The following is a 21,377-nucleotide window of genomic DNA, read 5'->3' on the forward strand; positions in this document are numbered from 1 at the left end:
GTTGATTTCCAGATAGAAAATAGGTTTTTGAGAAGGACACTCCCCCACAACCCTCAGGTCAAGGGTTTTAAGTTATGCCCTGGGGGGATAAACGGTTTTTATAGAAGGCGTTGTCATAAAAACTTCAAAAAAGGCTAATTCGATTGGAAATTCACAGGGCTAGTGCCCTTTTTAATAGTCAAAAGTGAATGGAGGGCAACTAGCCCCCCCCGCGCCCCGCTTTCCCCCAAATACATCCAATAAAAATTTTGAGATTGCCATGTTGTTCAGCGTGGTTGATTTCCACATAGAAAGTAAGTTTTCAAGAAGGACAATCCCCCACAACACTGGGGGCAAGGGTTTTAAGTTATGCCCAGGGGGCATATAATGTTTTTATAGAAGGTGTTGTTGTAGAAACTTCAAAAACAGCTCATTCAATTGGAAATTCAAAGGGCTAGTGCTCTTTTTAATAGTCGAAAGTGATTGGAGGTTAACTAGCCCCCCCCCCCCACGCCCATTTTCCCCCTAAAACATCCCCAAAAAAATTTGAGATAACCATTTTGTTCAGCGTTGTTGATTTACAGATATAAAATATGTTTTTGAGGAGAATACTCCGCCACAGGCCTTAGGGCAAGGGTTTTAAGCTATGCCTTGGGGGCATATAAGGTCTTATAGAAGGCGTTGTCGTAGAAACTTCAGAAAAGGGCTCATTTGATTTGAAATTCATAGGGCTAGTGCGCTTTTTAATAGTCGAAAGTGATTAGTAATATTTTTGTTGTTGTTGTTGTTTAGACCAGGGAATCTCTTATCGAAGGAGTTGTCGTGGGAACTTCCAAAGGGGCTAATTCAATTGAAAATAGATAGGGCTGATGCTCTTTTTAATAGTCGAAAGTTGTTGGAGGGCAACTAATCCCCCTTCCACTCCCACAATCCCATTTGCCCATTAAGTTTGAAAACTAAATGTTGCCTTAAGATTAAATCAAAATGCACTGTGATAATGCTAATTCCCAATTAGGCATCTCAGCAGTATCCCAAGAACGACTGAGGGTATTATGTTCAAACTTTCGAAACTACTTCTGCTCTTAAAATTTAACCAAATCGAACTAGTGTAAGTGTATCCAAGCTATCAAAAAAAAAAACAAATTTTTTTGCGAATGGTATCAAGTTTTCCATTTCAGGTCAACTAGAGGAGGTATAAAACTAAGTTAAACAGTACTATTTGTGTCCAGATTTTCAAAAGGGTGTATGATGTTAAAAATTGCTGAAAATTTTTCTCCAGCATACAAATAGCAGGCCAAACCATAAAGTCTTAAAAAACAAAAAGATTTAAAGTGTTGTTTTCTTTTTCCCTGAAAAGGCTATGTAAATATAAAACGAACAGAAATTAATTAAAAAAACTATTTTCCACAAAATAAGTTTTTAAAATAAAAGTAAAGAACTCCATTAAACAAGAAATGAGCAAAAATAAAATAAAATAATCTACCAAGCTCGAAACTACCACAAATCAGCATCGATAAATAAATGAAACCCAAAACGAGCTGAAAATCCAATAAATAACTGAGTCAAACTCAAAACGAGCAGAAAATAACATAAGTTGGGCACAAAAGCCTTATGCCTTCCCAAGGCCAGAACAAAATTTGCACTTTACTGAAAAAATACAAGTGAATTTGCATTGTCAGTTTAATATACATTTACTGATATTTAGTAATCAAAATGTTAAAATTATTTGATTTATTAAAGTTATAAAAGTAAAAAAAAATTTATTTTTCAGTAAAGTGCAAATTTAGTTCTTGCCTTGGGAAGGCATAGGGGTTTTGCGCCCAACTTATGTTAATTTCTGCTCGTTTTGAGTTTGACTCAGTTGTTTAATGAAATTTCTGTTCGTTTTGGGTTTCATTTATTTATCGATGCTGATTTGTGGTAGTTTCGAGCTTGGTAGATTATTTGATTTTATTTTTTTCTCATTTTTGTTTAGTGGAGTTCTTTACTTTTCTTTGAAAAACTAATTTTGTGGAAAAAGTTTTTCTAATTAATTATGCTCAAAAAAGCAAACAAGCTTCTTTTTCCAATAATAATGAGACCACCCTACCTCCCTAGTTGTAACCCTGAACTACAGTGATTGTCTAGCATATTCTAAGATATATATTTCTCATAAAATTCTAGTTTAGCTACTTTTCGATATCTTGAAAAAGGGGGTTTGGAAAATGAGACTGGGTAACGTATACCCTGAGAAGGTATTTTGGAGCACTTACCAGGCTTATTTTATCACCCGTTAAATAAGCCCTGTATCTCAATTGTGGCCTGAATTTTGAATTATTGGCTTGGAATTGAGAGCCTTAAAATTCTCAGACGGGTGAATAATGGCATATTTTTATTGCTTTTTCTTGAAAAAATAGCTTGCATGACAATTTAAGTTTGAGAGGGAGGGTTTCTGACAATGATAAAGAAGGGGGAACGTGTTTTAAATATTAAAACAACTTTGTATAAAACATTTATTATAGCAAGAAAGAGCAAATAATTTAATTGAGGAATATAAAATACATAGGTAGATCGAATTCTTTACTTTTCCTTATTGTCGTGGCCAGTGAAAACTTTGGTTTTCTTGCATCGATATAGAGGGGATGCGATAGGGGCGAATTATTTTTTTCACTACAGTTTTTCACTGCATGGAAAACTAAAATTTAATTTCTTTTTCAGGAAAATTTGGACCAATATCCCTCACCAGTGAATAAGGCGAGGGCGAACGAAGCTATACCACCTACATGGGTCCTTCAGGGCCAGCCATCCCCGTGTGAGATCGAGTTTACGGTTATTCTACGCCCTCCAAACAAGATAGGAATGCCCCCTCCCAACACGGTCACGATGCAGGGCCCTCTGCGTGCAAGAAGGTGAGGTTGCTGAGTCTTCAAGACCTGCGTCCATGCTAGTGAAGTTGCTAGCCCTTCTATGCCCAACATGGAAGGCCATGATGTGCCCCCTTCGGCCCTAAGCATGTAAGCAGCTAATCTTAATATAAGTGTAAATTTATTGATATTTCTCGAAAAGGTTATTTATTAGCAGGAGAAACTGAATGGTTTTTTTTGGGGGGGGGAGGAATGGGTTAATGCTATTGCCCCTTCCTAAAAATGATCCATTCTTTTAAGGGTTTTTCGCTAAAAACTAAATCTTCTGGAAACTATTAAGAATATTGATGATATCTCCGATCCTTAATTACTTATGTATTCCTTTTAGTTTACTATACGAACCTTATTGATAGTTCTGAGAGCTTCCTCGGCCCTAAGGGAAATGGAAGTTTCAGCATACTTTTATCTAGTATTAGTGTTTTGAAAATATCGTGATTTTAAGATCCTGTATTCTACTGTTGCCCTTAAGAAGGAGGTTTGAGTGGTGTTTTCCAATAGTTTTTTTTTTTCAAGAAAGCCCAAGTATATGAAAAATATTTTAGTAGCGTTTTACTCTCGCCTCTAAGAAGAGGGATATGAGGAGCCCCCTCACCCCTCCTAAGGGAGACAGTTTCAGGTGACAATGCCATCTTGCGATTCAAAAATTTTCAGAATTCGTTCTTGCAGAGCAACAAGGTGGGATTAGACATCGAAGCCAAACTCATAAATGTGCGGGATCTATCAAACTCGAGTCACGTTAAAGAGCATGAAGCTATTGCGATCTCTTATGCAGACACGCAAAGAGAATCGAGTACTGCCATGCAATTGTAGATGTATTTGAGACATTGGGTGGGGAAGATTATGTAGGCGCAGCTAAGGTTGCACTTAATAAAACAGCTAATAAGTCAATTTCACGGCTGCACAATACAAATTATCCAATGACTCTATCACCAGAATACGATTCGGCAATTAAGATAAATATATGTGCTTAGTTTGCTAGAAAAAATTTGTTGAGAAGGGAGAAACTACTTTATAAGAAGGGAGTAAATTTCGGGGGATGGCACATAAATCTTTTAATGTAAATTTTAGACGGTAATACTTTCTACCGGTTTACATGCACAATTCCAACTATGATTTGACATTCATGTTACCAGCGTCAGCACGTTTGTTGAAAGATGAAGTAGAAGATGGCGCATGGGTAGAAGGGTCTTTTTCTTATAACATTAAACCTAAATCATCTGAAAAGTTGCTGCTCTTAGAATTCAAATATAAAATGATTGAAAATTGTATTAGGTGCTCGAATAAAATCTTTTTTTTAGATTCCTATAGTTTTTCCTCGAATTCCTTCGTCAACTCATCCAAGTACAAAAAAGCGACGGTTTCAATAGCTTCCACTTCCTTAAAAACCTCTTTGCAAATGATGAAATGTCTGATTTATTAACATGTAAGGGCAGATATCCGTGTGTTTACAGCAACTACGCCTCGAGGCTACGTGGGGAAAAATTACCACCCATTCAAGAGTTTTATGATTCACTTCACGATCGTCAATGCATCACTGCCGATTATGAATTTACTAAAAAAGTTTGGGCTAAGGGAGGGTGTTAAAATGGAGGGGACTATTGTAAAATTTAACTGGCCAGTCATGCATTGACGTTGTTTGATATTGCCAGTAAAAACAATTAAAAAATTTACATGGAATTTTTGTTAGATTTTGGGCATAAATTTTCAACTCCTCGTCTCGTGATGAATATAATTCTTAAAATTAGGGATGAAAAAATAGGTCCGAGCACCGGCATGGATCAGCACTTACTTATAGAGAGATGCATGCGGGGTGAGTATGTTTTCCATGGAGATTGTATCCTGGAAACTGATCCGACTGGACTACGCACCAGTGAAAAATATATATACTTATATATATATATATATATATATATATATATATATATATATATATATATATATATATATATATATATATATATATATATATATATATATATATATATATATATATATATATATATATATATATATATATATATATATATATATATATATATATATATACGTAATGATGGGCACAATGTATAATTTTTTTTCTCCATACCAAGGTACTTCGTATCGAAGGAATTGTCGTAGAAACTTGAAAAAGGGCTCATTCGATTGGAAATTGGAATGGCTAGTGCCCTTTTTAATAGTCAAAAGTGATTGGAGGGCAACTAACACCCCTTCCGCACCCACCATTTCCCCAAACACATCCAATCAAAATTTTGAGATAGCCATTTTGTTCAGCGTAGTTGTTTACCAGATAGAAAATAGGTTTTTGAGGGGGAAACTCCCCCACAACCCTCGGGGCAAGGGTTTTAAGTTATGCCCTGAGGGCATATAAGAAAGATGTTGGCACAATGTATTATCTATTATTTTTTTCCTTTAGAGATGGGCACTTCGTATCGAAGAAATTGTCGTAGAAACTTCGAAAAGGGCTCATTCAATTGGAAATTGGAGTGGCTTGTGCCATTTTTAATAGTTGAAAGTGATTTGTATTCTTTAAAGCTACTGTATTTGTTCTGGTTCATAGTCCAATACTACTTGCTTGATTTCATGTAATTTAATGTAGTAATAAAAATACTGCATATACCCTAATCAATTCAAATTTGCCAATGCAACATAAGGATTTATTTCAACAACAATTTTTTCGCTTTGGATCAGTAAGCAATATAATAAACATAAATTAACAAGTTAAGTTTCCAAGAAACATCACACAAGGTGCAATTAATTCCTCTTAACTTCTACTAAAATGAATCAACTGAATTTTGAGTCAAATTAAACACTTAAAATTCTGAACAGAAACACAACATTTGATTTTCAATACCATGGATGTATATTTTAACATAAATCGCATTCCCAGAATTACACAAGGCCTTTACAAATTGTTGCTAAGCATGTTTATGTGTGCAGATATTAAAAAGCCAGTTTTAATTATTCTTTTATTTTGCTGCTGTCACTGGATGTCCCTGGTGGTGTTGTCGGTGTTGTCGATGATGGATTTTTAGTTGATGCTCCTGGAATAGTACTTGATGGATTATTAGGTGACGATGGCTGTGCTTCAGTTGACGGTTTTTCTGGTTCAGGGTAAACAGAAGGGTTGCACAAAGGCTTGTTTACTCCAGAAGGTGGAAAGCACGGGAGTATATTTGTCACTGTTACTCCTGCCATTTGTGTCACTGTAATCTGAAAAAAGGAGTGCATCCGATAATTCAATGGCTATTTTTTGGAAGCAGACAAAGGGTAGGATAAAGCTATTCCAGCCAATTTTCACGAAAAAGAGATAAAACTGGAACGATAAAAATTTTTGATGTTGATAATCTTAAATGAAAATAGATTAAAAACTTGCTTTAAAATGAAATGAAAGGTAGATTTGTTTTTTCCTCAAGAACCTATGAACATAAATGAAAACGCGAAACGCATACGGATTGGGCTTTACATAGTAGGCTATTGATTAAAAAAAACTTTCTACACAAAATATATCAATAAATAAATGAAACCGCCCAAAAATAGAAATTGTAGTAAATAGTCTAGTTAAACTCGAGATGAGCAGAAACTAATATTAGTAGGGATGACACCCCTTATATTTATAAGAATAGGACATAATTTGTACTATACTGAAAATATTCCCTATTTTGAGCAAAATGTTTTTTTTTTCATAATATAGAAAAACCCGTCATAACCAAGATAACTGTAAAAAAAACAACAACTAATGAATATGGATTTACAGTTTAATATAAATAATCTGGTGAATATTCCTTAAATAATTTCGGAGACCACGCTGCCTTTCCATGACGATAAAATAAAAGTTCAAAGTAGGGATAAAATCCATTTTAATAGACAGTGTATAATAAATTTTACAAAAAATACCAGATATTTCGGTCACATATACAGCGACTGTCATTAGTAGTAAAACTTTAATTACTAATGACGGTCACTGTATATGTGACCGAAATATCTAGTATTTTTTGTGAAATTTATGATACACTGTCTATTAAAAAGGATTTTACCCCTATTTTGAATTTTTATTTTATTATTCCTTCAATTTTTAATAATTTTGGATTTATTAAAGATAAAAAATTAAAAAAATCTAAAATGTGTTTTGTTTTCAGTTAAGTGCAACTTGTGTTCGGGTCCTTTAGGAGGCATGGAGGCGTTAGCCCTGCTCGTCTCCGTTTTGGCTATTTTTGAAATTGATTATGTTGTTTATTTTAATTTCTGTTTACTTTGGGTTTCATTTATCTATTGATGGTGATTTGTGGCACCGTAGCTTTACCCTTAGAAATTTTTTTGATTTTATTTCCAAATACTTTTGATTTAACGTAGGTCTGTATTTTTCTTTGAAAAACTTATCTTATGTAAAAAGTTTGAAAATTAATTATTGTTCGTTTTTTGTCATGGTCTTTTGCATGTGAAAAGAAAAGAATATTTAAATATTTTTTGTTTTTTCTATATAAATCCATGGTTTGGTTTACTATTTATACGTTGGAAAAACTTTTCCAACAATTTATAATAGCCCACACCCTTTTTAAAATCTGGACACACACAGTATTGTTTAGTTTAGTTTTAAACCTCCTCAAGTTTTTCTGAAAAATAAAACTTAATATCAGTCACAAATTCTATTTTGATATGATTGAAAATTAAGTTGGTGGACTGTGATCAAACAGTTCGTGGTAACTGTAAGTAAGGAGCGAACCGGCTCGATAGTAGCTGAAGCTCTAAAAAATGGAGTTTTGATACCAATAGATAATCAAAAGAATGAAATTTTTATGCTGATTTCAAATATATAAGTTTCATCAAGTTTAATCTTACCCATCAGAAGTTACGCGCCTGAGAATATTTGCCTTGTTTTCGAAAAAAGGGGGAAACAACTGCTAAAGGTCATAGAACTTCAATGAAAATTACACCACCAGATTCAGCGTATCAGAAAACCCTATACTATAGAAGGTACAACCTTCTATCTGCAAAAATGTGGAATTTTGTATTTTTTGCCAGACGAAAGATTGCAGATGCGTGTTTATTTGTGTTTTTTTCCCCAGGGGTGATCGTATCGATACAGTAGTCATAGAAAATTGTGAGAGGGCTCATTCAAATGGACATAAAAAGTTCTAGTGCCCTTTTTAAGTGACAAAAAACTGGAGGGCAACTTGGCCCCCTCCCACGCTCATTTTTCTACCGAAGTCATCTAATCAAAATTTTGAGATAGCCATTTTGTTCAGCATAGTAAAAATTTAATAAATCTGTCTTTGAGGATAACCTAATACCCCAAAGTTCTCAGGGGAAGGGCTACAATTTATGAACTTTGCCCATTGTTTACATATAGTATTGGTTCCTGGGAAGCATACTGACGATTTCAGAAGGGATTTTCTTCCGGTGGGGAGGGGGTCGGAGGAGGGGGTTACGGGGGAGGATCTTTCCATGGAGGATTTTTCCTTGGGGGAAAGGAGATTTCTATGAAGGAGCGCTGGATTTCCCAGCCTTATTTAAAAAACGATCAGAAATTAAATAAATAAAAACCAAATTTTTTCAACTGAAAGTAAGGAACAGCATTAAAACTCAAAAACAAACAGAAATTATTACGTGTATGAGGGGGTTTTCCCCCTAGTCAATGCCTCGCTCTTTACGCTAAAGTCTTTTTAGTACTTTCAAAAGAGCTATCTATTCTAATTCACCGGCCATTGTGATTCAAGGGTTTTTGATTTGGAAAAAATTCGAACTGTAGCGTAAAGAATGAGGTATTGGCTAGGGGGGAGAACTCCCAAATATGCGTAATTAAAACATATGAACATAGAAGTTCGTTATGTAAGGTAATTCGTAAATTACATCAGAACAAAATTTCGAGAAAGTCATTTAGCCAAAAAACGTAAAATTAATATCCAAATTTCAGTTTGATTATTCATGTACGGTGAGCCAAAATCAAAGCTGCATTATTCCAAAAACTTTAAGAAATTAAATAAAAAAAAAAGTTTTTTCAACTGAAAGCAAGGAGTGACATTAAAACTTAAAACAAACAAAAATTATTCCGTACATGAAAGGGACGGGTCCCTTTCAAAAACTCTTTACTTTCAGTTAAAAAAACGTGTTTTTTATTTAATTAAAAAGTAAAGAGCAATAGCTAATTGGAGAAAAGGCCAAGACAGATAGTCCGAGCGAGAGGCAAAGCTGACATAATCATTTTTCAGAATTGTATAGAATTATGGCATTTCACTTGTTGTTAGATAGTCTATCATTCACCCATCCTAGTGGAAGAACTAAGGTAGATAGTCATGGAATGAGGGTAATTCAAATAGTCTATGAGTTTCTATAAGTCATTAGAAGGCAATTGAAGAGCCCAAATAAAAGGTTTCCAAAGTTTTATGACTGACCATGTCGACTGGACTCTGAAGATAATTGGGTAACGCAGACAAATAGCCAAATACTATTTTGACAAACTGAATTCAGGTACGCTCTTCTGATTTAGTCAAACAGTTCGTGGTAACGAACTGTAAGTAAGGAGCGACCCGGCTCAATGGTAACCGAAACTCTAGAAAACGGGTTTTTGATACCAATAGATATATCAAAAGAATCATATTTCAATGCTGATTTCAAATATATATATTTCATCAAGTTTAGTGCTACCCATCAAAAGTTACGCGCCTGAGAAAATTTGGCTGATTTTCAAAAAAAGGGGGAAAGACCCCTAAAAATTATAGAACCTTAATGAAAATCACACCATTAGATTCAGCGTATCAGAGAACCCTACTGTAGAGGTTTCAAGCTCCTATCTTCAAAAATGTGGAATTTTACATTTTTTACCAGAAGAAAGATCACGGATGCGTGTTTATTTGTTTTTATGTTTTTTTGTTTTTTTTTCCCAGGGGTGATCATATCGACCCAGTGGTCCTAAAATATCGTGAGAGGACTCATTGGATCGGGAATTAAAAGTTCTACTGCCCTTTTTAAGTGACCAAAAAAAATGGAGGGCAACTAGGCCCCCTCCCACGCTTATTTTTTTCCCAAAGTCACCCTATCAAAATTTTGAGATGGCCATTTTGTTCAGCATGGTCCAAAATATGATAAATATGTCGTTTAGGATGACTTAATCCCCCGAAGTTCCCAGAGGGAGGGCTAAAAGTTATGAACTTTACCCAATGTTAACATATAGTATTGGTTATTGGGAAGTATACAGAAGCTGTCAGGCGGTTTTTTTCTGGTAGTGGGAGGGAAGGGTGGGTCGGTGACTATGTTGGAGGATCTGTTCATGAAGGAAGTTTTCATGGGGGAAGGGAAATTGCCATGAAGGGGGCGCTGGACTTGCCAGCATTATTTATTGGTTATTGGGAAGTATACAACCATTTTCAGGAAGGATTTTTTCTGGAGGGGGGGGGGCTAAAGGAGGGGGTTACTCTGGAGAATATTTCCGTGGAGGATGTTTCTTTGGGGTAAGGGACATTTCTATGAAGGGGTGCCGGATTTCCAAGCATTATTTAAAAAACGATCAGAAATTAAATAAAAAAAAACAAGTTTTTTCAACTGAAATGTAAGAAGGAATATTAGAACTTAAAACGAACAGAAATTATAACGTATGTGAGGGGGTTCTCCCCCAGGTCAATACCTCGCTCTTTACGCTACAGTTTTTTTTTAGTGCTTCCAAAAGAGCTATCTATTCTAATTAAACGGCCTTTGTGATTTAGGGGTTTGTGAATTAAATTTTTTTTTAACTTTTAACGTAAAGAGCGTGGTATTGACTAAGGGGAGAACCCCTTCATATACGTTATAACATATACGTAATAAAAAAAACAATAAAAAAAGAAGCGATACGGCTCAATAGTAATCGAAACTTTTAAAAACGGAATTTTGATGTCAATAAATGTATCAACAGAATGTGTTTATAATGCTGATCCTAAATATATAAATTTTATTAAGTTTAGTATTACTCATCAAAGGCTACGAGCCTGAGAAAATTTACTCGATTTTTTAAAGAGGGGGGAAACACCCCCTACAAGTGAAAGAATTTTAATAAAAATCACACCGTCAGATTCAGCGTATCAGAAAACCCTATTGCATAGGTTTGAAGCTCATATCTACAAAAATCTGCAACTTTGTATTTTTTGCCAGAAGAAAAATATACGAATATAGAAGTTAGTTACGTAAGTTAATTTGTAAAGACATCCATTTAGCAAAAGAAAAGTAAAATTTTTATGCAAATAAAAGCTGCATTAACTAAAAAACGATCAGAAATTAAATAAAAAAAACAAGTTTTTTAAACTGAAAGTAAGGAGCGACATTAAAACTTAAAACGAACAGAAACTAGTCCGTATATGAAAGGGGCGGTCCCCAACTCAAAGCCACTCTCTTTACGCCAAAGTTTTACTCTGTCTCACAACTTTATTCTTAAAAACAATAAAAACATTTAGCTTAAAGAGCGAGGCGTTGAGGAGGGGACAACCCCTTTCATATACGGAATAATTTCTGTTCGTTTTAAGTTTTAATGTCGCTCCTTACTTTCAGTTTAAAAAACTTGTTTTTTTTATTTAATTCAACAGTAAGAGCAAATTGTAAGAGCAGAAGTAGTATTAGTAGTAGCCCTGAAAGTTCAAATTAAAAACTTCAGTTGTTCTTGTGATATTAGTCATTCTTAAGATAAATAAAATAAAAAAAAAACTGGTTTTTTTATATGGAAGTGTGGAGCGACATTAAAACTTAAGACGAACTGAAATTATTCCGTATATGAAAGGGGCTGTCCCCTCCTCAACGCCTTGCTCTTTTAGCTAAAGTTTGACTCTTTCTGACAAGTCTATTTTTTAAAACAATAAAAAACTTTAGCTTAAAGACCAAAGTGTTGAGGAGGGGACAGCCCCGTTCATATACGGAATAATTTCTGTTCGTTCTAAATTTTAATGTCGCTCCTTACTTTCAGTTAAAAAACTTGTTCTTTTTATTTAATTTCTGAATGTTTTTGAATTAATGCAGCTTTTATTTTGGTTCGCCGTACATGAATAATTAAAATGAAATCTTCATACTAATCTTACTTTTTTTGGCTAAATGGCTTTCTCGGAATTTTGATCTGACGTAACTTACGAAATACCTTACGTAACGAACTTCTATATTCGTATATTTTTATTACGTAAATCAGGGGTTATCCCCTAGTCAATACCGTGCTCTTTACGCTAAAGTTCGAATTTTGTTCCAATTCTTTAAGAATGAGCTCTGAATCACAAAATCCGTTTAATTAGAATAGATAGCTTTTTTGAAAGTACTAAACAAACTTTAGCGTAAAGAGCGAGGTATTGACTAGGGGGAGAACCCCTAATATATGTAGTAATTTCTGTTCATTTTAAGTTTTAATGTTGCTCCTTACTTTCAGATGAAAAAACTTGTTTTTTTAAATAATTTCTGATTGTTTTTTTAAATAATGCTGAGAAATGCAGGACCCCCCTCATTGAAATATCCCTTCCCCCATGACAATATCCTCCAAGGAAAGATCCTCCTATGTATACCCCTCCTCCGACATCCTTCCCAATAAGAAAAAATCCCTCTTGAACACGTCAGCATACTTCCAAATAACATAACAAATACTAAATGTAAACAATGGGCAAAATTCATAGCTTGCAGCCCTTCCCCCGTTGACTGTGGGGGATTAAGTAATCCTCAAAGACATATTTATTAGGTTTTAGACTATGATTAACAAAATAGCTATCTCGAAATTTTTATCCGGTGACTTTGGGAAAAAATGAGCGTGGGAGGGGGCCTAGTTGCCCTCCAATTTTTTGGTTACTTAAAAAGGGCACTAGAACTTTTAATTTCCATTCAAATAAATCCTCCTGGGATATTTGATAACCACTGGATCGATACGATCGCCCCTGGAAAAAAAATAAATAAATAAACACGCATCCGTGATCTTTCTTCTGGCAAAAAATACAAATTTCTACATTTTTGCAGATAGGAGCTTGAAACCTCCACAGTAGGGTTTTCTGATACGCTGAACATGATGGTTTGATTTTCATTAAGATTCTATCAGTTTTAGAGAAAGTTTTCCCCTTTTTCTGAAAATAAGGCAAATATTTTCAGGCTCGCAACTTTTAAAGGGTAAAACTAAACTTGATGAAACTTAAATATTTGGGATCAGCATAAAAATACAATTCTTTTGATGTGTCTACAGGTATCATAATTCTTTTTTTAGAGTTTCGGTTACTATTGAGCCGGGTTGCTTCTTACTTACAGTTCGCTACCACGAACTGTTTGAAACAAACTATGTGTATGAAGGTTGTCAACAGGACATGGGTTATAAGAAAAATCTTGGATTAGAGTATTGTCAGGTAAGAGTAAAACTTAACTGACATGTTGTGGGAGATATTGAACGAACCATAAGGGAAAATTTGCAGGCTAATAAATTTGCAGGCTATTACTAATACTGCTTCTGTTAGGCTACCACTAATCCAACTATTTTTACTGTTATTACAACTGCTACTACTATTTAAGACAAGGATATTCAAGTGAAAATTTTAGGGACTGTCAATGGGATGTTGAATTGCATATTATGTACATGCAGGTTGTCAAAAGGACGTATCACCAATATCTCAGGAACGACTTAGAGCATTGAGTTGAAACTTTCGGGTTATTCTGAGGAAGATGTAGTAGCAGTGACCCTGTCACTCAAGTATAGCAGTCTAGTATAGTATGTGCATAGTTCCTCTATGCGCATACTACTTCTACTCTGCTATTGCTGCTACGATTCCTGCAGCTACTGGGGCTAATGTTATTAAGTTGACATTTTCAGGGAATGAAGGGGGAGTTTCAACTAAATCAAAACACTTTCTTTGTATGTGGGTTGTTAAATGGAAATATTACCAATATCTTAGGAGCAGCCTAGATTATTAAGTTGAAACTGTCTGAGCACGTTGAGGGGGGTGTTGAACTACCCAAAAGGAACAATGTACATGTTACCAATGTTAATGCTATGGACGAGCTACTCGTAATTCTACTCGTATTATTACTGCTAACAAGACTAAGGGAATGAAGTTTTAACATGCAAATCGATGAAGTTTCAAGGAAATGTTAATGGGGATTATTAAAAAAAAAAATCCAAATATAAGTTTCTCCAAAAAAAATAAAGGCAATATTAAACATAAGATCAGTGAAAACAAAAATCAAAACAATTCAAACTCAAAACTATGAGGAATTACTACTAAGAAATAAATGAAACACAAAACGAATAGAAGTTAAACAAACAACCATAGCAAATAAACATACAATAGGTACCATATAAATGAAAAAAAAAAACCTTAAAGCGTGTAAAATTTAAATTGAACATGCAAATTGAGCTTAAAACAAAAACAAAAAATTATTACAAACAAGAGTCTGGCTGCTGCCACCTTCCCTGCCTGTAAAAGTATAAAGCCTACTGTGCCATTAGCTCTTTACTGATAATTAAATGTATCTCGAACAATCTTGGAAAGAACTAGTAAAATTAAACTGAATAATTGATATATAATTAATTTAACTGGTAAACGCTGATCAGTTGAAAATTTTACTTCATTGTAATTTTCATTTTATTTTCAATTTTGTAATAAGTACAAAAGAAGGTATTTGTGATATAAATTGTTTTCAGTGAAGTGCCAATGACGTAATGTCTCTAGTGCCAATGACGTAATGTCTCTCTACTTTTAAGGTTAGGGTAGGGAGCAGTAGCCAAACTCTTGTTGGTAGTGATTTTTGCTCGTTTTAAGTTTGATTTGCATATTCAATTTAAGTTTTACTCGTTTTAAGATTTACTTAATCATTTAAATTAGTAACTCTTTGTTTGTTTGCCATGACTCTTTCTTTAATTTCTCTTGGTTTTGGGTTTTATTTTTTTCTTTAAAGTAAAATATTTTTTTTTCATTTTAAGCTTGATTTTCGTGTTTGACTTAAGTTTTACTTGTTTCAAAATTTGTTTATTTATTTATATGGTATCTATTGTTTGTTTGCTATGATTGTTTATTTAATTTCTGTTCATTTTTAGTTTAATTTATTCTTTAATTAATCTTATGAGCTTTTTCCACCAAACGATTTTTTCAAAGAATAGTAAAGTTCTCCTTTAAACCAAAATGAGCAGAAATAAAGTCAAATAATTTTCCAAGCGTAGAACTACCACGAATCGCCATCAATGAATAAATGAAACCCAAAACGAGCAGAAATTTGAATAAATAACCGAATAAAACTCAAAACAAGCAAAAATTAGCACGATTTAGGCTGACAAACCATATACCTTTTCAAGACTAAAATATAACTTCCGATTAAAAAAAAAACAAAAAAAAATTAAGTGACCGTGGATTGTCAGTTTAATACATATACTAATATTTATTCCTTAAAGTTTTAATAATTTTTTACTTTTTAAAGTAAAAAAGAAAAAACACTTAAAATGTATTTCGTCAAAACACGACAAAGAAAGAGAGAGAAATCTCACGACGAAGAAATAAACGGTACTAAGCCATTAGAAGGAAAAGATAAAATTTATATGACGCGGACAGATCGCCTGTATGAAAAGAGGTGTCTTTAACGCTGAGAAAACAAAGATAAAAACTAAAATAACTCCAAAACCAATAAAATCCAAAACCAATAAATAAAAGTGTTGAAGATGCCTCGTTTCATACAGGTGAAACGAGGACAGATCGCCTTTAGTTTTATCTTTTCTTTCAACTGGCCGTAGTCCTGCATGTTTCTTCAGTGTGACATTAAATAAGAAAAAAAAGTTTTTTTCAACTGAAATTAAGGAGCAATACTAAAAAATTTAAAACGAACAGAAATTATTACGTATATCAGGGGGTACGCCCCCTAGTCAATACCTCGCTCTTTACGCTAAAGTTCGAATTCTGTTCGAATCACAAATCTCTGAATCACAAAGACCATTTAATTCGAGTAGATGGCTGTATTTAAAGTACTAAAAAAAATATTAGGATAAGGTGCTAGGTTTTGACGATGGGGTGAACCCCCCCTCAAGTACGTAATAATTTATGTTGGGTTTCAGTTTCATTCCGCTCCTTGCTTTTAGTCGAAAAAACCTGTTTTTTAATTTAATTTCTGATCTTTTTTTTTAAATAATGCTGGGAAGTCCGGCGCCCCTTTCATAGAAATGTCCCTTCCCCCAAGGAAACATCCTCAATGGACAATCCTCCCACGTAACCCCTTCATCCAAAACCCCCCGCCCCCTAGAAAAAATCCCGCCTGAAAACGTGTGTATACTTCCCAATAACCAATACTATATGGAAAAATTGGGCAAAGATCATAACTTGCTGCCCTTCCCCCGGGAACTATGGGGGACTAAGTCATCCTCAAAGACATATTTATTAAATTTTCGACTATGCTGAACAATATGGCTATCTCAAAATTTTGATTGGGTGATTTTGAGAAAAAAATGAGCGTGGGAGGGGGCCAAGTTACCCTCCCATTTTTTGGTTACTTAAAAAGGCCACTAGAACTTTTATTTCCGTTCTTATGAACCCTTTCACGACATTATAGGACTAACGGATCGATACGATCACCCCTGGGAAAAAAGCAAACAAATAAACACGTATCCGTGATCTTTCTTCTGGCAAAAAATACAAAATTCCACATTTTAGCAGATAGGAGCTTGAAACATCTACAGTAGAGTTTTCTGTTACGCTGAATCTGATGGTTTGATTTTCATTAAGATTCTATCACTTTTAGGGGATGTTTCTCCCTTTCTTCAAAAATAAGACAAATTCTTTCAGGCTAGTAAGTTTTGATGGGTTAGACTAAAGTTGATGACTTATACATTTGAAATCAGCATAAAAATCCAATTCTTTTGATGTATCTACTGGTATCAAAATTCCGTTTTTTAGAGCTTCGGTTACTATTGATTCGGTTCGCTCCTTACTTACAGTTCGTTACCACGTACTGTAAATATTTCTCTTTCTCTTTGTTTTTTTTTGTCATTGCTGGCCAGTTCAACTTCAGATCTTTCAATGTATTTTTTTTTTATAAATTGCAAATTATGTTCTGGTCTTGAGAAGGTACGGAATCTTTCTGCCTGCCTTATGTTAATTTTTACTCGTTGTGAGCTTGACTGGGCTATTAAATAAAAAAAACAAGTTTTTTAAACTGAAAGTAAGGAGCGACATTAAAACTTAAAACAAACAGAAATTATTCCGTATATGAAAGGGGTTGTCCCCTCCTCAACGCATCGCTCTTTACGCTAAAGTTTTCTATTGTTTTAAAAAATAGAGTTTTGAGACAGAGTCAAACTTTAGCGTACAGAGCGCAGCGTTGAGGAGGGGACAGCCCCTTTCATATACGGAATAATTTCTGTTCGTTTTAAGTTTTAATGTTGTTCCTTACTTTCAGTTTAAAAAACTTTTTTTTTTAATTTAATTTCTGATCGTTTTTCAGCTAATGCAGCTTTTATTTTGGCTCGCCGTCATTGAATAAGTAAACAAAATTTGCATAAAAATTTTACTTTTATTTTGCTAAATGGCTGTCTTTAAATTTGGTTCTGACGTAATTTACAAATTAACTTACGTAACGAACTTCTATATTCGTATATTTTTCTTCTGGCAAAAATTACAAAGTTGCAGATTTTTGCAGATATGAGCTTGAAAACTATGTTATAGGGTTTTCTGATACGCTGAATCTGACGGTGTGATTTTCATTAAAAATTTTTCACTTTAAGGGATGTTTCCCCCCTCTTTAAAAAATCAGGTGAGTTTTCTGAGGCTCGTAGCCTTTGATGAGTAATACTAAACTTAATATAATTCATATATTTATAATCAGCATTATAAGCCCATTCTTTTGATACATTTATTGAAATCAAATTTCCGTTTCAAAAAGTTTCGATTACTATTGAGCCGTATCGCTTGTTTTTTTTTTATTGTTTTTTTTTTTTTTTATTAAGTTTATTTTATTAAGTATGTTAGTGGTTTCTACCCGAATTAAAAAAAACAATATTTGCGTAAAAATTTCAAAAAAAATTTAATTAAAAAAACACAGAAAAACAAAGGACGTTTAATTAGAATAGATAGTTCTTTTGAAAGCACTAAAAAAAAAACTGTAGCGTAAAGAGCGAAGTATTGACTTGGGGGAGAACCCCCTCATATACGTAATAATTTCTGTTCATTTTAAGTTCTAATGTTGCTTCTTACTTTCAGTTGAAAGTACTTGTTTTTTTTAATTTAATTTCTGATCGTTTTTTAAATAATGCTTGGGAATCAGGCGCCCCCTTCATAGAAATGTCCCTTACCCCAAAGAAACATCCTCCACGGAAAGATTCTCCCGAGTAACCCCCTCCTCCAGCCCCCTCCCCCCCACCAGAAAAAAAATTCTTCCTGAAAATGTCTGTTAACTTCCCAATAACCAATACAATATGTAAGCAATGGGCAAAGTTCATAACTTGCAGCCCTTCCCCTGGGAACTGCGGGGGATTAAGTCATCTTAAAAGACATATTTATTAGATTTTCGACTATGCTAAACAAAGTGGCTATCTCAAAATTTTAATTGGGTGACTTTGAGAAAAAAATGAGCGTGGGAGGGGGCCTAGTTGCCCTCTATTTTTTTTGGTCACTTAAAAAGGGCACTAGAACTTTCAATTTCCGTTCCAATGAGCCCTCTTACGATATTCTTGGACCACTTGGTCAATACGATTACCCCTGGAAAAAAAACAAAACAAATGAACACGCATCCGTGATCTTTCTTATGGGAAAAAATGCAAAATTCCACATTTTTGTAGATAGGAGCTTAAAACCGCTGTAGTAGGGTTATCTGATACGCTGAATATGATTGTGTGAATTTCACTAAGTTTCTATACCTCTTAAGGGGTCTTACCCTCTTTTTTCAAAAATCAGAAAAATTGTCTCAGGTGTGTCATATGTATAACTTTTGATGGGTCTAATTAAACTCGATAAAACTTATATATTTGAAATCTGAATAAAAGTTTGATTCTTTTGATACACCTATTGGTACCAAAATTCCGTTTTTTAGAGTTTCGGTTACCATTGAGCCGGGTCGCTCCTTACTTACAGTTCGTTACCACGAACTGTTTGATTTATTGTATTTTTTTTTCGTTTTGGGGTACATTTATTTATTGATGGTGATTTGCAGTAGTTCTGTGCTGAGAGGATTATTTGACTTTATTTCTTCTCATTTTTGGCTTAATGAAGGTCTTTAATATTCACTGAAAAACTTATTTTGGGGAGAAAGTTTTTAAAATTACTTTCTGCTTGTTTTTCATCAACAAAGTTTTTTTTATCGAAAAAAAATTAATATTTTTGATGTTTAAACTTATATATTTTTTCTATGGTTATCCATAGTTTGGTTTGCTATTTGTATATGGGAGAAACTTTTTCTGAAATTCTTCATCCAAACACAAATAGTATTGCCTAGTTTAATTTTTCCTCTTCAAGGTGGCCTGAAAAATAAAAACAGGCATCGTTTTCAAAATATTTTATATATGGTCTTTAGTAAACTAGATACACTTGAACTTTTTTGATTTATTTAAACTTAACAGCAGAAGTAGTAATAATAGTAGCCCCAAAAGTTTCAAATTAATACCCCCAGTCCTACTCGATATATTGCTAAGGTGTCATATTGGCCACCACACAAGCTGTACCTTTTGATTTAGTTTTAAAGCAACATTTAGTTTTCAAGCATAAGCATGCCATTGCATATTCGTGGGGGTTTTACACACCCATTATCCCTAGACACATTGTTACTCCAAACACACCATGCGCATGAAGGCTTACAAAAGGATGCGTCAGCAATTTCTCAGTAAATTCTTAGAGAATTAAGTTGTAACTTTCGGGATATCATAGGGGGGGGGGGAATGTTAAAATAACAAAAACGGACTAGGTACATATTGCTGCTACAAATAACTTTTCCTACTGGTGAAACTAATATCACAAAGGATCTGGGCATGCAGATTATACAAAGGGTAAATCAGCAATATCCTTAAGAACAGGATAGAATATTAAGTCCAAACTTTCAGGCATGTTTAGGAGATATGTTGAAAAACCAAACAGCATTATCTGCATATCATAGGCAGCGCGCTAGCGCTGCCTAAGTTAAGAACGATGTGGGCACAATGTGTTGTTTTTGGGTTCTTCATACCCGGGCACTTCGTATCGAAGGAGTTGTCGTAGAAACTTCGAAAAGGGCTCATTCGATTGGAAATTGGAGTGGCTAGTGGCCTTTTTAATAGTCGAAAGGGATTGGAGGAAAACTAGCCCCCCCCCCCCACGCCCATCATCCTCCAAACACGTCCAATCCAAATTTTGAGACAGCCATTTTATTCAGCGTAGAAGATTTTCAGATAGAAAATATGTTTTTGAGGAGGACACTCCCCCAAAATCCTCGGGGAAAGGGTTTTAAGTTATGCCCAGGGGACACATGAGTTTTTAATACAAAGTATTGTCTTAAACACTTCTAAAGAGGCTCATTTAATTGTTATATAAAAAGGGTAATGCCCTTTTTACTAGTCGAAAGGGATTTGTAGGGCAACTAGCCCCCTTCCCCACGCCCATCATTTCCCCAAACACATCCAATCAAAATCTTTAGATAGCCATTTTGTTCAGCGTAGTTGATTTCAAGATAGAAAATATGTTTTTGAGGAGGACACTCCCCCAAAACCCTCGGGGAAAGGGTTCTAAGTTATGCCCTGGGGGCATATAAGGTTTTTATAGAAGGTGTTGTCGTAGAAACTTAAAAAAAGGCTCATTCGATTGGAAATTTAAAGGGCTAGTTCCTGTTTTAATAGTCAAAAGTGATTGGAGGACAACTAGCCCCCCCCCCACTTCCATCATTCCCCCAAATACATCCACTCTAAATTATGAGAAAATCATTTTGTTCAGCGTAATTGATTTCCAGATAGAAAATATATTTTTGAGGAGGACCCTCCCCTACAATCCTGAGGGCAAGGGTTTTAAGTTATGCCCTGGGGGCATATAAGGTTTTTATAGAAGGCGCTGTCGTAGAAACTTCAAGAAAGGTTCATTCGATTGGAAATTCAAAGGGCAAGTGCCCTTTTTAATAGTAAAAAAAGCAATTGGAGGGCAACTAGCCCCCCCCCCGCCCATCATTCCCCCAAACCAATCCAATCAAAATTTTGAAATAGCCATTTTTTTCAGCGTAGTTGATTTTCAGATAGAAAATATGTTTTTGAGGAGGACAATCCCCCACAACCCTCCTTTTTCCCCAAACTCCTTTTCTACTTTATATAGCCCACCTTTTCCCCAAACACATCCAATCTACATTTTGAGATAGCCATTTTGTTCAACGTAGTTTAAAGTTCTGGAAATTAGGTCTTTAAGGATAGTAGAAAGGGGGGTACCAGCGCGACGAGAACACCCTGCTGCCACCTACAACTTTTTTACATAATTTATGCATGTTTTTATGTCTGTTCATTGTCAGTGAGAATTTGAAAAACAGGAATTTTGTCATATTTATGTCTGTTTTCATGGATGGTTATGTGTGTTGGTCGATTTATTTGATGTTTTTCATGGA

General features: G+C 34.5%; 1 protein-coding gene across 1 annotated transcript in view; it reads right to left on the bottom strand.

Annotated features, from left to right (window-relative positions):
* Nucleotides 1-5,521: 5,521 nt before the first annotated feature.
* Nucleotides 5,522-21,377, bottom strand: part of LOC148951783 (uncharacterized) — a 155,760-nt gene continuing 139,904 nt past the window's right edge. The window contains exon 4 of the mRNA XM_089088715.1: nucleotides 5,522-6,092. Within this exon, the coding sequence (XP_088944841.1) occupies nucleotides 5,841-6,092 (252 nt within the window). The 3' untranslated portion in view covers nucleotides 5,522-5,840. The remainder of the gene's footprint in view (nucleotides 6,093-21,377) is intronic.

This window comes from Artemia sp. Qi Xiang Cuo, chromosome 5 (genome assembly GCF_049724085.1).
Source record: "Artemia sp. Qi Xiang Cuo chromosome 5, ASM4972408v1, whole genome shotgun sequence".
NCBI classification, from domain to species: Eukaryota; Metazoa; Arthropoda; class Branchiopoda; order Anostraca; family Artemiidae; genus Artemia; species Artemia sp. Qi Xiang Cuo.